The sequence below is a fragment of the Scleropages formosus genome, chromosome 16 (genome assembly GCF_900964775.1).
Source record: "Scleropages formosus chromosome 16, fSclFor1.1, whole genome shotgun sequence".
NCBI lineage: Eukaryota > Metazoa > Chordata > Actinopteri > Osteoglossiformes > Osteoglossidae > Scleropages > Scleropages formosus.
The window spans coordinates 530,034-546,296 of record NC_041821.1 but is presented as its reverse complement, the minus strand read 5'-3'; the positions used below and the strand labels follow the sequence as shown (position 1 = coordinate 546,296).

General features: G+C 51.3%; 1 protein-coding gene across 1 annotated transcript; it reads right to left on the bottom strand.

Moving 5' to 3' along the window:
* Positions 1 to 557: 557 nt before the first annotated feature.
* Positions 558 to 15,728, bottom strand: LOC108925866 (calcium-binding protein 5-like). The gene is made up of 8 exons (XM_018738194.2): positions 15,669 to 15,728; positions 15,095 to 15,283; positions 4,838 to 5,053; positions 2,941 to 2,971; positions 2,654 to 2,788; positions 1,839 to 1,948; positions 1,581 to 1,728; positions 558 to 1,476 (listed from the first exon to the last, which is right to left on the bottom strand). The coding sequence occupies exons 1-8, from the start codon at positions 15,726 to 15,728 to the stop codon at positions 1,451 to 1,453; spliced, it is 915 nt and encodes a 304-aa protein (XP_018593710.1). The 3' UTR covers positions 558 to 1,450.
* Between the last annotated feature and the right edge of the window lie 535 nt (positions 15,729 to 16,263).

Here is a 16,263-nt window from a genome sequence, read left to right as displayed (position 1 = left end):
CTGTGTTAATAATTAGAGGAAATACGTGAAAATGATAGTTTGTCTTTAAATGGCTTTACCCTCCTTTAGGCTCCGCCTTTTCGATGCACATATTTACATATTCTTTGATCTTTGTGTGACACCTTTCTCCTCAGCGATGCTCACTGTTCACCTATTTACCTGGTTTTCCCTTTGACTGACAGAACAGTGACATTTGGGCTTGGTCGCTCTAGGGCAGGTGCTTTCCTTGAGGGCACTGGAGCAGGAGGCGGGTTCCGAACCCACGTCCTCAGCGTGCAGCCTGGGCAGGTGCCGTAGACGTCACTCAACCTGCTGTGCCTGCTCCGCACGGGCTTCGGCCAGCAGCTGGACCACGGTGTGGAGGAGGCAGGGAAGGTGGCTGGCAACGTGCTTCGCTTTGCACTGGAGGTTCGCCCTCAGCTCCAGTAGGGGGCGCTACATGTTTGCACATCTGTTCAATAGCAGGGTCCTGTTTTCTGCCAGTTATGAGCCTGTGCGCAGTGCAGGGGACCCACTGGAGATGAAGGATGGAGGCTGGACTAATGATGATGATGATGATGATGATGATGATGACAGAGCCGCCCATCCACGGACTGGCCACCAGGGGGCGCCACGAGCCTCTTGAGGATAAGGAGGAGCAATAATGAGAAATAATGACAAACTAAAGGGCAAAAAGCCCTTGTCTTTAAAAAAGGGTTCTTTGCTGCAGATACAGATAGTCTCTTTGGCTGATGACTTGTCTTATATTGCTATTAAATATGAGTCTTGTGTTTTCCCTGTAGACTCTTAAGAGAAATGGTGCGCAGGCTTTCAACTGTACAGGACTCAAAGCCAGACATTTGGCTGGTTGTCATGGTAACGGATGGTGCTGGCATGTGGTTCTGTGCTGAGCACACAGTTATGGGACAGTTTCCCTCTTCATGGACTCTGAAGTGGTATCTGGTCCTTAGGCTGGACCCCGCAGCATCTCTCATTCTCTCTCTCTTTCACACGCACTCTCACACGAGGCAAGACGAGAAATAAGCTAAAATCACGTACATTTAATGACACTGAGAAGGTCGAGTGTGTTCCTCCCACATTGACGCTCTGACTGTCCCGGCTGAAGGTGAACAAATGAGAAATCAGTGTGTTTGAGCAGCGCTCCCAGTCCAGTGTGTGTGTGTGTGTGAGAATGTGAGATGTACCCCTTAGTGTTCATCACTTAATCAGTCATGTTTTTTGGCAGCAATAAAAAAACTAAAACTAAAGGCGATGTGTTTCTACCCACCAATCGTCTGTTACATGTATTTACACAGTAAACATACGTCTGAACAAAGGTGTGTGTGTGTGTGTGTGTGTGTGTGTGTGTGTGTGTGGGGTGCAGCGTTGCAGCCCCTGCTCTCCTCTCATCATTCCCTGTGTTGAGGGGCAGGTGGCTGGTGGCTCCGGGGGGCGAGGCCTCTCCTCAACGTCAGCGGGACATCATGCGGACGAACTCTGAGGATAGAGACAGGACTAAGTGTCCAACTGGACAGTGTCCGTGCGCAGGGGCACCCCCCACCACCCCACGCTGCACGTGGCACTAAGTGAGCGGCGCTCACCCTCGAAGTCGACCAGGCCGTCCCCGTTGAGGTCCACGTCCCGGAGGACCTCGTCCATCTCCCTGTGGTTCAGCTGCTCTCCCATGAGCTTCTTCATGGCCTCGCGCAGCTCAGCCAGGCTGATCTGCCCGTCGCCGTTGGAATCGAACTGGGGGTGCAAAGGGGGACGGCGGGAGCACAGGGTCACGTCCCAACACTGGCCGAGTGATATTGAGCTTTGCCACCAGGGAGCCCAGAGCGAGACCACCCATCACTGACCTCCTTGAAGGCATCTCTCAGCTCCTTCACACCGATCATGTCCGCTGTCTCCGCCAGCATCTTGGGGCCCATGAGCTCCACAAAGTCTTCAAAGTCCACTCTCCCACCACCTGGAGCGTAGGGGACATGGGCACATTGACGCGGACCATCCTGGACAGGAAACGCAAGCGCACGGCATCAATCCGCTGCGCCCCAAGTGACTTCCTGTGGGGATATGGTCCCGGGTGCGGCCGGGGGCACAGAAGTATGGCACCTGCGCTGAATTAGCAGGAAAGCTTAAGCAAATGGGATTCGAACCCACTTTGTGCCGGTTTCAGAGGGACTGTGGTTTGCAGCCCTTTCCCTTTCCCTTTCCTTTTCCTTTCCCTTTCCCTTCCTCCCTCATTTCCAGGCCTTCCCTGTTACCCTGTCCAGCCACCATCTCCATACGACACGCGTGTCCTCAGCCCCGGGTGTCGGCCTACTGCGACTGCACTCAGCAGGGTCAGGTTCTTCCTGCTGCAGCGCCCTTGATCGAGGTACTTAAGTTGAAGTGACAGAGTAAAAATGACCGTGCTGTTACGTTATAAAGAGTAACTGATGAGAGCAATCACAAAGATAGGGACAGTGCGGTTGAGGTCGTGATCCAGAAGTTTCAGTGAGATTCGCTGCTGTGTGTCGTGTGTCTCCACAGTTACATGAATTTACTGTGTTCTGTAGTGTTTCCGAATGTCCCCACGACTGTTTACTCCATCTTTACTTTGTTATAGTGCTGCTGAGTGGCGCTCTGAACACGTGTGTGTGTTTATGCGCGCGCTGAATGAGTGCAGGCTCACAGATCTGCTGGCTCAGCTCGATGAGCTCCATCTCAGTGGGCATGTATCCCATGGTCCTCATGCACTCGCCCAGGTCCTTGCAGCTGATGAAGCCATCCTTGTCCTTGTCGAACTCGCGGAAGGCCTCCTTGAGCTCTGCACGGGGATGAGGGACACATGCGGGGGGGGGACAGCCGTGTCAAGGCTGGGCTGGTAGGAAGTGGCCCAGGAAGGACATGACCTCTCTGAACATCACACTGGTGCACTGACCGCACATTGACCACAGTGTGTTACCGCGCTCACTGTACCTTCTATCTCCTCTGGGCGGAGGTCCCTGTCCTTCAGATTGCACAAAGAGAAGAGAGAGATACACACATGCTCACAGAGGGCCGGGCAGTCTCACTGTCTCTCACACACACATAAAGACAACACTGAGGTACCAGTTAGAGTGAGCATTTGCAGCATCGCTAACAGGTGAGAGTGGGGACACCAGGTAGGGCATCCTGGAGCCCGTGTGTGTGTGTGTGTGTGTCGCATGCAGCAGTGGTGCACTCAACGTTAAGAGATGGTGAGGGTGCCGGTCGGAAGGACCCACACATGCCAATTCCCCGTAGGGGGTGCTAGAGAGGACACAGGACAGTGGGACACAACTGTCCCACCATAGGACAATGGTGCTGTGTAAGTCCATGAGTTAGTGATGTGATGGGGGTCAAAGGTAACCATGGTGACCTGACATCATGTGGGGAAGCTAAGGAGATGAGAGGATTACAGATAGAAACACACACGCTGATCATACACACTTTTCTCGACGCACACTCAGCGGCGCCCCGGCAAGCGGGAGAAATGGGACTTTTTTCGGTTGACCGAACTAAACGCCGCCACTGCGGTCCAACCTGCTGCCGCGCTGAAGCCCTTAGGAGGCTCTGCAGCTGACACAGATACACACGCGCGCACACACAGACACACAGGCGGTTTGCTCTTCTGTGTTTATGTTTATGTTTACAGGCGGAAAAGACAAAGTGGGATGTCTCCAGCTGCGCAGCTCAGCCTTGCTGACATCACTGGCGCTGCGTGGCCCGGAGCGCCTAAGGGATTATCCCCATGTAGCATTAAACATCACTGCAGATTACACCCTGCAGCCGTGCACACACACACACACACACGCACACACACACGTACGCACCCGGCCGGAGGGTCTCGCACAGAGCAATGCTGGGTCACACGCGGAGATGTATAGAAATGCAGGGTCATGTGTTCCTGTCCTGTGCGGACATCTCTCATCACTGTGTCATTGGTGTGTGTGTGTGTGTGTGTGTGTGTGTGTGTGTGTGAGATGTTCAGCATGATTTCTGCCCTGTCCTCGGCAGTAACACAGCAGGTCGTGTGAGGAGAGATGACAAAGTGCTGCTGAGATCCTCTCCAGTGACAAAAGTTGCAGAGAAATTTCTGGAAGGGCGGTGCAGTGGAGCCACACACCACCCCCGTGGCTCCAGCTAGACGGTCCAGGGTCCGAGGGCCGCTTTCATCCGTGTGTCCTCCTGCAGCTGGGACCACTGGCTTCTGAGGCCTCGGACAGCTGGTGGTGTTGTTGTTGTTGTTGTTGTTGTTATTAATACTACAAATTTAGTGAGCTGACATTCCTCTCCAAAGTGAATTACAGTGTTAAACTTCTCACGCCAGTTTTCCTGTTTATAGAGCATGGTAACTTTTACTCTATCTGATACTGTGTTATAGTACTGTATTGTAATCCACGTACTGCTGTTGCTCTTGCTGACGTGGTCTCCAGACATGCTGAAGAGGGCATCCAGCCAACACACGTCTCTCTGATGCGCAAATGAAGGTGATTTACTGCGGTACAGAGAGGTGAGCCCCTCTTCTGCTCTACGGTGACAGTTCGAGCTGCTGCCCCAAGAGATGCTCAGTGGAGCTTCTATAACAGTGAGGTTCATCATAACCATGTCAGCTTGTTGTGGTGGAGCGATGAGGAGGACGGAGGAGAGATGACTGAGGGGGCGCGGTGATGACCGTGTCAGTGTGTGTGTGTTTCCTGTTGAGAGCAGCCAAACCCCAGCGGTCGAGTCCTGCGCCGCAGACGGGTACGTGTGGGACGTCCAGTGTATGTCCACTGTGTTCATGAATAGTGTGTGTGTGGACAGCGTGCGAGAGAGCCGGGTGTGTACAATGTGCGTGTGTGTTTGTACGTACGAGCTGCGACTGTGCGAAGCCCTGTCTGAGGAAGATGCAGGCCGGTCCCACTATGTGGTGCAACATGGTGCAGTTGTGGACCAGTGTGTTCAGGGGGTCGCCGAACTCCTGCTCGCTGCCCGAGTCGTCCAGAGCGATCTCCTCGTCCACGTCGGCCCCCGTCGGCCCCCCGTGGTCCCCAAGGACACCTCCGCCTCCTTCCAGGGATACTGCCCCCTTGGGGGAACAACCCGCTGGTTAGAGGGCAAACAGGGTCAGCAAGTCATGCTGCATGTGCTCCCCTTTACAGAGGACAACTGGTGCTTGCGGGTTATGCCTGTCATCCCAAACCTAACCCTAACCCTATCCATTTCCTTATCCCTGTCTCTGACTCTAACCCTTAACCCTAACTATAAAGGTTATAGCCCTATCTGTAAACCTGAACCCCTAACCCCTAATGCCCCACTGTTACCCCAACCCTAACCCTACATTACTCTTCTGCCTCACTAACATCATCAAGCGTACACCTTTGTGGTCTTGTTACAGTCTTGAGACGCACCTGACCCCCTTGAGTGTCCCCTGCTGGACTCACTGTCTCACACAGCAGCTGCAGCATTCAAACCAGAGTGTGTAGAAGTCACAGGGGCTGCTAATGCTCTTCCACACAGAACACATAATCCTGATGGGCGGGGATGAACTCTTTTACTGCGGTGCCACGAGTCGTCCCACGGGACCACGATGTCCATGATGTCCATGGAAACACACACAACCCCTCAGCCACAAGTTGACTTCTAGCTGTGCTCTGCTGGTCAGACACTAAGGAGCCAGCTGGGGACGTCACCTGCACCCTCTCAGGTGGCCTGTGGTGTCCATGTGTCTGTCTCAGTGTCCCTCTCAATGTCCGTCCTGAGTCCTGTGTTGCGTGTGGGACTGGTCTTTTAGCTGTAGACACACCTACATGGAACCCCTGTCACCGTGGTACAATGCCCGGGGGGGCGGCAAGCAGTGAGCAGGTAAATTTTTCTTCTTTTTTTGTGTTCTGAAGTTTTGTGTTTTTCTCTCCTCAGCTTACCGGACCAACTCAGCTGTCCATCAACTTTATCCAGTTCCACATCATCATCACTCTATAGTGTCACGTCATCATCACCGCCCAGTCCCAAACCTCCACAACCACCACCGCCATCATCATCACCGTCATCATCGTTATCGGCGTTGCATAGTCTTACATCATCATCACTGTTCTCTCTGTCATTGCCTCTGTCAACCTGTCCTCTCACTGACTGGTTCTACAAGTGTGTAAAAGTGTGTTCCAAACACAAGAAAAGAATGCTGAAAGAAAGCAGCAGCAGAAGCAGCATGACTGTTGTGAAGCTCCCTCATTCTAGGCACATCTGTTCTCTCACACGCGCACACTCACACAATCAAGTCCTACCTTTCTCACTTTGCTGCTCTTGGATGGTTTGGTGATGTTTCCCATCCCTCGTCCCGTCACGGTCGCTCGGTCCCTCTGCCACTCGGCTGCCTCCTCTCTCCCCCTCCCTCCATTGTCTCCCCCCCTGCATCCCCTCTCTGCCCCCTCCCTCGTTCCTCGCCCTCTGCGGACCCCTCGACCCCGTTACGTAAACTCTGCAGCCCGAGCGAAGCTCACTGAGATACTGCCCACAGTATCAAAGACCGCAAGCGTCACAGAGACATGTTCATCTCGCACTCATCCTTCCATCTGTGTGCTTAGAGAGAGACATGTGGACGGGTGCTGGGGCTGGAGTGTAAGAAGAGCAGTGAAAGTTTTGGAGTTTTCCATTGAAAAATGCCTGTCCTGCACCAAGTGTGTGTGTGTGTGTGTGTGTGTGTGTGTGTGTGTGTGTCTGGTCTGTCTTTTGCTGTCATATTCTCTCTCCCTGGTTTGCTCCTCCTTTAATCCGTCCTCTCCATCACTCGGCAAATGACCAGTCTGAGTGGAGAGGGAGAGAGAGAGAGCCGGAGAGAGGGACGGAGAGAGAGAGAGAGAAAGAGATTGGATGAGATGCGGTGAATGAGAGAAGGAAAATACAGGAGGCCTTTTAATCCTTACCCTTCGAGATTAAGAAGAGCGGTGGGGAGTGCAGTGCACAAGAGATGGAGAGACCTGCTGGAAGGGCTTCTGTGGGAGACGACAGCGCAATGTGTGTGTGCGTGTGTGTCTCTGCTGTAAGGAAGCGGCTTCTTTTCTGGAGCCGCGGTAACGAGCCGCTGTCCCACTGTTCTGAGCCCATGTCCATTTCAGAGTGACCACACCGGGCCCCTCGATCCGCTCAGCTCTGCCCGTTTATTCATACGAACGTGCCGCGTCGCGTCTCCATGGCGACCTTTGACCAGCCGCAATCACTGTGATTTTGGCCACCTGGCGGCGTTGTTTCCGCCCCCGCTCACGCACCCTGTGCGGAAACACAAACACGTGGCTCTGCTGCGTGTGTTTGGGGGTGCAGTGCGAGTGTGTGTTCTGCACCGCTTTGCATATCTGTGTGCAGAGGAGTGTGTGTGTGTGTGTACGTGGCGCAGGAGACTTTTCTTGTACATTTCTAAGTACCTTTGACATCAGTACTTCTTACCTTTACCAGAGTACCGTTGTAGAGAAAAAAGGTACTTTTGTTGCGTTTACTGTGTTTCGTTTAATTTGTGGCTATTTTCAAATTTTGACCCCTTAATGAAAGCTGAGCGCTCCGGTCAGAAACGCTGCGACCGGTGACATGTCGTGTGCAGACGGAAGGCAGGTCGGCGTCGGCCCTCAGTCACGTAGGCATGTGCAGGAAAACGCTGTCCCTCAGTCGGTGTCACCGGACTGCTTGTCCTCTGAGTTCCACTTCATCCGAAAAACCACAGCAGCTGAGCTGTGTGTGTGCCAAAAATCACTGAAACACCGACACTATAGTATTTCAGCACAACATCACGATAAAACACTTACATTTTACACAATTGCTGTGTGTGAAGTGTGTATGAAACAGGGATCCGCTGATCCCGTCGTATTTAATGCGAACAACTTTCTAAAACTGCACTGCTGCTAAAACACACGTACAGGCCCGAAAAGCACCAGCTACACATTTCCTGCTAATTGCTCTGCTGTCTCCGCAACCCTTTGCTACAAACCCAATATGGCGATAGGCTCTCCTGTGGAATCGACTACACTTCCCATGATGCCCTGCTCTCTTAAAGCAACACTCAAGTTCCCAACACAGCAACGCAGCGGACGTAGAGATCCGGATACGGACGTGCCAATAGCGGCGCGTTCCTGCGCTTCCGCTTGACTCGCGCACTGCGCGACTTTCAGTTTTTTTGGACAAATAAATTTAACTTAAATTTAGCGATGCCTGTACCTTCAGTACTGAGCCTAGGAGTTACTTTATTATTTCTGAGTATTTTTCTCAGGCTCACGCGCACGCAATATATTATTTTCCAGCGCAGAAACACAAACAGTTTGTCACGCGGTACTATTTCCCGGCCCGTCGTCGACGTCGTACGTAGCTTAGTTAATATATCAAGAATATTTTTTTTGTTCCACATTTAGTTGATTTTAATAAGAGTTACACAGGTCTTACTGGATGTGTTGCTCCAATTTTTTAGTATGCAGTAACAAATTACAGTCTCCATGCTGTTAACAGTACGTAAATGTTTGAAAAGTGTCAAAATGTATAGTACAGGCTAAAAAATTCCTTAATTCCAGTAACCTCAAAGTATTATTTTAGTGTATGTATAACAGCTACTGGAAAGATCCAGGTGAACATCTATCTCGTGGCGGGACTAAATTCTGAACCGACCAAGGAAAGAGAAAAATGTGTGTTAATTACCGTTAATTAGTGTTAATTGGTATGCTGCTTCATGTGCTAATTGAACGCACATCACAGGCTGCGCAGCGGTCATGAAGTAGCTGAACCACGACTTCACTTTGGGTCACTGTGTTCCCAGGGTGTCCCTCTCAAATGTCCCCCGTGACAATGTCACTGGACGTGTGGCTCTAATTATACCAATTATGGCAAATTATTTGCCATTTGTTATTACTCAGTATTGAACCTCTCAGTTCTGTGAGCGCATTTTCCAAATTTTGTAGTAAATCTGGATCGTTTTTTCCCTGTTTCAGTCTAGTTCAGGTGCACATCACTGCATCGCACTGGAAGAGTCGTATTCGCCCCCGTCCAGTTTTCTCCGTTTCTGCCGTTTCTCACATCCACTCGTGTGTGAATGGAGCCTGAGATGGAAAAGTGACTCCAGTGTTGTTTTTATGTCATTTCCCGTTACACGTATATGTGCAGAAGTAATTGACCCCCAACTGACAGTTTGAATCCGACAAGGCCGGGTTTGGGTCGGTCCGCTCCAGTGTCACTGTCCAGCACTGGAACCGTGGAGGAACATCTGAGCTCAGTGAAAGGACTTTCTGAAGAGCTCTGAAGGAACATTTTTGAGGCCTCTCAGCCTGAACGTCGGAGAAGAGCCATTAGTAAGGGTTTCCAACGCTCTGAACCTCCGCAGAACCAGGATGGGAGCCTCATACTCAACGAATGGAGACAGTTTGGAACAGTGCTGCATCTAACTAGGACAGGCTGTCCTACCAAAGTCTGGAACGGCCACCAGCAAAAGTCTCACTGGCAATGTGTGTGTGTGTGTGTGTGTGTGTGTGGGTGTGTGTGAGGACCCTCGGTCATGCTGAGCTCCAACGCTTTGTTGCAGGTGGACCAGTTTCTTGTGTCACTGTTCTTTAGAGAGTGGAAAGTTCCTCAAAACTGGTACAGTCCACATGAGGTAAAAACACAGCACACACGGTTAAAAACACGGCACACACGGTAAAGACAGCACACACGGTAAAAACACGGCACACGCGATAAAGATACAGCACAAGACACCTGGGATCGGTGAAGGTGTCAACACGAGGCAGTTCTGTGCGCTGCAGTCCCCACACGGGACCAAAGGATGGCAGTCTAACTCTGGTGTCCACTGTGACAGAGACCAGACTCAGCGCCACGATCCCTTTTATTCCCTATTTCAGCGAAGCGTCCGAAGTAAAAACACAGGCTGACTGCGGTATTCTGCTGTGGCTCAGTGACAGCATTGGGGTTGTTGTTTCCCTGACTGTCAACAGGTGGCGTAGTGCTTAGAGTCTTTCTACAAAACACTTGAATTTGAGTGTCTGCTGCTGCATCTCTGACCACTTTACTTACCTTGAATTGATACGGTGGAAATTACCCTGCTTTATAAATGGGTAAATCAGGGTAAGTAGCTCAGAGCATGAACTTAATTTCCTTCAGGATCAAGAAAGTTTTTATCTGTGTGTGTGTATACATGTGTGTCTTTCTTTTTGCACTGTGACACGGCTGTGTGGATCTGTCACTGGACCACTGAGTTCTGCGTGGTAAATTACACAACATGTGAATTTTCCTTTGTTCCCCGAGAGGGGGGGGGGCATTAATAATAATAATAATAATAATAATCAGAAGAAGAAGAAGCAGAAGAAGAAGATTTAAGGGGCACATAAAACCAACATTTAGATTCTGTTTGAAAAGTTTAGTCAGCAAAGCAGTGCACTATCCCCCCCCCCCGCCCCCCGCCATTAAGACCGTAATCTAGGTTCACTGTCGAGGCTCTGAATCTGAGCAGCACCGAAACCCTCGGTTACACTGTAACCACAGTGAGACCTCCAGTAAGACCATCACTGAGATTGTCAGTGAGACCACAGGAAACCTGTGAGCTAGCGTGTTGCTGTCACTGTGAGCTGCAGTGACACTGCCGGGGAGAGGCCGTGTGTTGCGCTGTGCGTTGCGCTGTGTGTTTCCTCCACACACCTTGTCGGTTCCCTGCTCTGACAGCGAATCACTTCCCACGCGCTCATCTTGTCCTCAGAGCCGTTAATCTGCTGCAGATAATCCAGCGGTTGTTTGTTAATCTGCGGCCCTTGCCAGGCGCTCGTTCTTCTTCCGCTAACCACCCCATGCCACCCCCCATGTATTACTCATTATTCGCCATCCGCCCCCAACCTCTCTTCAGTTGAATACCAACGCTCTGCAGGAGACAGCAGGACGCGGACTGAAGGGGTCTGTCCTACTCTGTCCTACTCAGGCTGGACCTGTGAACCTCAACCAGTGCTTTGGTGAGAGGAGTGTGGCAATTTGGACAGTGAGCGGCAATGAGTGGACAGTGAGTGGACAGAGAATGACAGTGAGTGGACAATGAGTTACAGTGAACAACAGTGAGTGGACAGAGAGCGACAGTGAGCGGACAGAGAATGACAGTGAGCGGACAGTGAGTGGGCAATGAGTTACAGTGAGTGGACAGAGAATGACAGTGAGTGGACAGTGAGCGACAGTGAACAACAATGAGCGACAGCGAGAGGACAGTGAGTGGACATTGAATGACAGTGAACAACAATGAACGACAGTGAGTGACAGTGAATGGACATTGAATGACAATGAATGGACAGTGAGCGACGGTGAGTGACACTGAGCGGCGGTGAGTGGACAGTGAGCGACTGAACAACAATGAATGACAGCGAGAGGACAGTGAGTGGACATTGAATGACAATGAGCGAGAATGAATAACAGTGAACGGACAGTGAGCGACAGTGAACAACAATGAGCGACAGCGAGAGGACAGTGAGTGGACATTGAATGACAGTGAACAACAATGAACGACAGTGAGTGACAGTGAATGGACATTGAATGACAATGAATGGACAGTGAGCGACGGTGAGTGACACTGAGCGGCGGTGAGTGGACAGTGAGCGACTGAACAACAATGAATGACAGCGAGAGGACAGTGAGTGGACATTGAATGACAATGAGCGAGAATGAATAACAGTGAACGGACAGTGAGCGACAGTGAACAACAATGAGCGACAGCGAGAGGACAGCGAGCGGACAGTGAGTGGACAGTGTGTGACAGTGAGCGACGGTGAGCGGACAGTGAGTGGACAGAGAATGACAGTGAGTGGACAATGAGTTACAGTGAACAACAGTGAGTGGACAGAGAATGACAGTGAGCAACAGTGAGTGGAAGGTGAGCAACAGTGAACAACAATGAGCGACAGCTAGAGGACAGTGAGTGGACATTGAATAACAGTGAGTGACAGTGAACAACAATGAACGACAGCGAGAGGACAGTGAGTGACGGAGAGTGGACACTGAATGACAGTGAGTGGGCAGTGAACGACAGTGAACAACAATGAATGACAGCGAGAGGACAGTGAGTGGACATTGAATGACAATGAGCGACAATGAATGACAGTGAATGGACAGTGAGCAACAGTCAGTGACACTGAATGGCGGTGAGTGGACAGTGAGCGACAGTGAACAACAATGAGCGACAGCGAGAGGACAGTGAGTGGACATTGAATGACACTGAGCGACAATGAATGACAGTGAGTGGACAGTGAACGACAGTGAGCAACAATGAGCGACAGCGAGAGGACAGTGAGTGGACATTGAATGACAGTGAGCGACAATGAATGACAGTGAGCAACAATGAGCGACAGCAAGAGGACAGTGAGCGACAATGAATGACAGTGAGTGGACAGTGAACGACAGTGAGCAACAATGAGCGACAGCGAGAGGACAGTGAGTGGACATTGAATGACAGTGAGCGACAATGAATGACAGTGAGCAACAATGAGCGACAGCAAGAGGACAGTGAGCGACAATGAATGACAGTGAGTGGACAGTGAGCAACAATGAGCGACAGCGAGAGGACAGTGAGTGGACATTGAATGACACTGAGCGACAATGAATGACAGTGAGTGGACAGTGAACGACAGTGAGCAACAATGAGCGACAGCGAGAGGACAGTGAGTGGACATTGAATGACAGTGAGCGACAATGAATGACAGTGAGCAACAATGAGCGACAGCAAGAGGACAGTGAGCGACAATGAATGACAGTGAGTGGACAGTGAACGACAGTGAGCAACAATGAGCGACAGCGAGAGGACAGTGAGTGGACATTGAATGACAGTGAGCGACAATGAATGACAGTGAGCAACAATGAGCGACAGCAAGAGGACAGTGAGCGACAATGAATGACAGTGAGTGGACAGTGAGCAACAATGAGCGACAGCGAGAGGACAGTGAGTGGACATTGAATGACAGTGAATGGACAGTGAGCGACAGTGAACGACAGTGAGTGGACAGTGAACGACAGTGAACAACAATGAGTGACAGCGAGAGGACAGTGAGTGGACATAGAATGACAGTGAGCGACAATGAATGACAGTGAATAGACAATGAGTGGACATTGAATGACAGTGAGCGACAATGAATGACAGCGAGAGGACAGTGAGCGACAATGAATGACAGCGAGAGGACAGTGAGTGGACATTGAATGACAGTGAACGCACAGTGAGCGACAGTGAACGGCAGCGAGCGACAGTGAGTGGACAGTGAACGACAGTGAACAACAATGAGCGACAGTGAAAGGACAGTGAGTGGACATTGACTGACAGTGAGCGACAATGAATGACAGCGAGTGGACAGTGAGCGACAGCGAGCGACAGCGAGAGGACAGTGAGTGGACATTGAATGACAGTGAATGGACAGTGAGCGACGGTGAGCGGACAGTGAGCGACAGTGAACGACAGTGAGCGGCAGCGAGCGACAGTGAGTGGACAGTGAACGACAGTGAACAACAATGAGCGACAATGAATGACAGCGAGTGGACAGTGAGCGACAGCGAGCGACAGCGAGAGGACAGTGAGTGGACATTGAATGACAGTGAATGGACAGTGAGCGACGGTGAGCGGACAGTGAGCGACAGTGAACGACAGTGAGCGGCAGCGAGCGACAGTGAGTGGACAGTGAACGACAGTGAACAACAATGAGCGACAATGAATGACAGCGAGTGGACAGTGAGCGACAGCGAGCGACGGTGCAGCTCATATCTGTTTTAGGGGATTGGCCCTGCTCTGAATGGAGGAAGCGCTGTGAGTCCTCCAGCCATCACACCACCTGCTGCCCACTCTCAGTACACCAACTCCTCAGTTACAAACGCAGCCGGGAACAGAGGGCTGTTCATGACTTTGTTCAGAACTGCAAGTCACAGTCAGTCAGAGGGTAATAACACACATGTCACTCCATTGAGTCGTTGCTGCAGTTCTGGGAAATTGAGCAGAAACCAAAACAGATCCTCTGGACAAACTTCTGTTCAGTGCTGATGGTTCATTCATTGATCCCGTAAACATGGGTAGCGTTCAGGGCTAGAAGTTGGCCGTAAGCAGCGATACTCAGGGGTACTTGGCAGTATTTGGCTGTACTCAGCAGTACTCGGTGGTAATTAGCCGTACTCGGCGGTACTTCAGCAGTACTCAGCGGTACTCGGCCATCCTCGAAGGTGCGCAGTAGAGGCCTTTCTCAAGAGCTCCTGGTACTCTTTAGTGCCCCAGTGGATTCTCTGCCTCTCCCAGCAGGTTTCCCTACCCAGAATGCACTGGGTGATGCAGGTCAGCTCATGCGCTGTCGGCCCGGCTGCGGGATGAGGAGCAAATGGTGTATTTTAGCTCTCGGAAAGCTGGGCATGAGGCGTATTCTAGAGTACCGAGTGGCAGCTCCTTGTTGCTGGTGGCAACTGGCTGGACGACATCACTCGTTACGAGCGCAGAGGGTCCAAACCCCACTTGAAACCAGCAGAAGCACATAACATGGGCTCACGAGTGGAAATTCATAAGAAAATCCAAGGAGAGTGCACAGCTGGACACAGCTGGACACAGCTGGCGACCGGACGGCGAGTTTTGGAAAGAGCCCATGAAGTCCGCTTGCAGGTGTCCCTCATGACGGGGGCTTACGGGAGTTACAGGTGCTGTTAGTGTCCCCTTTATTAAAGACACATCTGTCTGAACATCAGCAGTATCTCCTGGTATATTTATTCCAAATGTAATGCTTTTGCCAGTACCGACCGACACACACGCTAACAGGCCACCGGGGAATACCGGCACGCGTTTCTCCACTGCAAGCACCGGCAGTGTTCCTTACCTTCTTGGTGATCACTGCCTCTAACCTATACCAGAAATGAGCTGTAAACACTGCGTAAAAGAGTTCAATTTAGGATGCCCCATACGTGCGCTTGGGGGCTCTTTACTGCCACCTATTGGCTCGGAGGGGAACCACAGGGGACATTTGCACGAACTCAGTGGTCTGTAAGGTGAGGAGCCAGTGTACACGTGAAGTTTTGGCATGTGTCTCTGAGGGTCCGCACCTAACCTCAGACCAGGTAAAGCAGTCCAGGTGCCAGAAGTGTTACCTGTGCAGAAGGCGGTACAGGTAGGAGAACCTACCTGTCCAAAGACAGAATCCACGATGCGCCTCAGCTTTCTCCTCTCTTTCTGCTGCCCCTCAAGAGCTGAGGACAAGTTGTGAGCCTTGGTGTGTGTGGACTGCACGTTGCTCCGCCTTCTGTCCCCCCCTGCCATGTTGGACGAGCTGCTCCACCTCCTCTGCCTCTCGTCCTTCCCCTTGATGGATGGCTGGAAGACAGGCAGAGGGAGGAGAGAGAGCGATGCTCAGGTGATCCTCCATGAGTCAGTGTGTCCCACTCGGCTGTAAGCATAGACTCCAGACAAGACCCCAAACTCCGCACCGAACACACAGACATCAGACAAGGAGGGCAAGAAACCAGTGTCTTCATGCTGTGAGTCGTCCTAAACTGGGCGATACTATTTGGCTGGTTGAGGCTCCCTCCCCTGATAGTTATGGCTCTTTAAACACCCAATGGAGCACTGGTCGAGTGAGTGTCTGGTGACCATATTGACGACTGTGATCACCACTTCTCCTCTTTCAGATTATTCTCTCATTTACCCTGTGCTGTGTTTCTGAAAGATTTCAGCAGCGTTGTCCTTACCAACAAAGTACGACAGGCTTGTGCTTCTCACCGACTTTGGTGTCCACGTTCAGCAACGTGGAATCTGACATGTCTGCTAAGTCCTTCCTGTGTCTGCTGGATCCCCCGGGGCTCTCAGCACATCACTGGACCAACTCATGACCGCAGTCACACGCTGGACCTCATCATCACCTGGGCCAGTAGTGCTCATCTTATTTCTCAGGAGAACCATCTCGGGTCATCAGCTTATCTAATCTCTCATCTGGTCTCATCTTGACCTACCTCCTGCGACTAGCAGTGTGGAAAAGGTCCTCACAACGCAAGTCTGAAAGAGCTCAAATGTGCCCTGGTTTAAAGAGGAGACCGTTGCTCCACAGTATGTCTCACATGATAGTTCCTCCATGAAGACGCTCACTGCCAACGACAGCAATGTTCTAAGGTGAATGCTTGGTAAGCCCAAGCCTCTGGCATCCACAGTGAAATAGAGCTGCTTGTGGTTCAGTGAAAGTACAAGACTGAGCATAAATGGTCAAGTGTGAAATTGCTTGCGGTGTGGCTCCACCTTCCGTTACAGGAAAGCTTTTCCAAAGCTCAAATCAATTGATATGAATAGATGAGACCAGTACC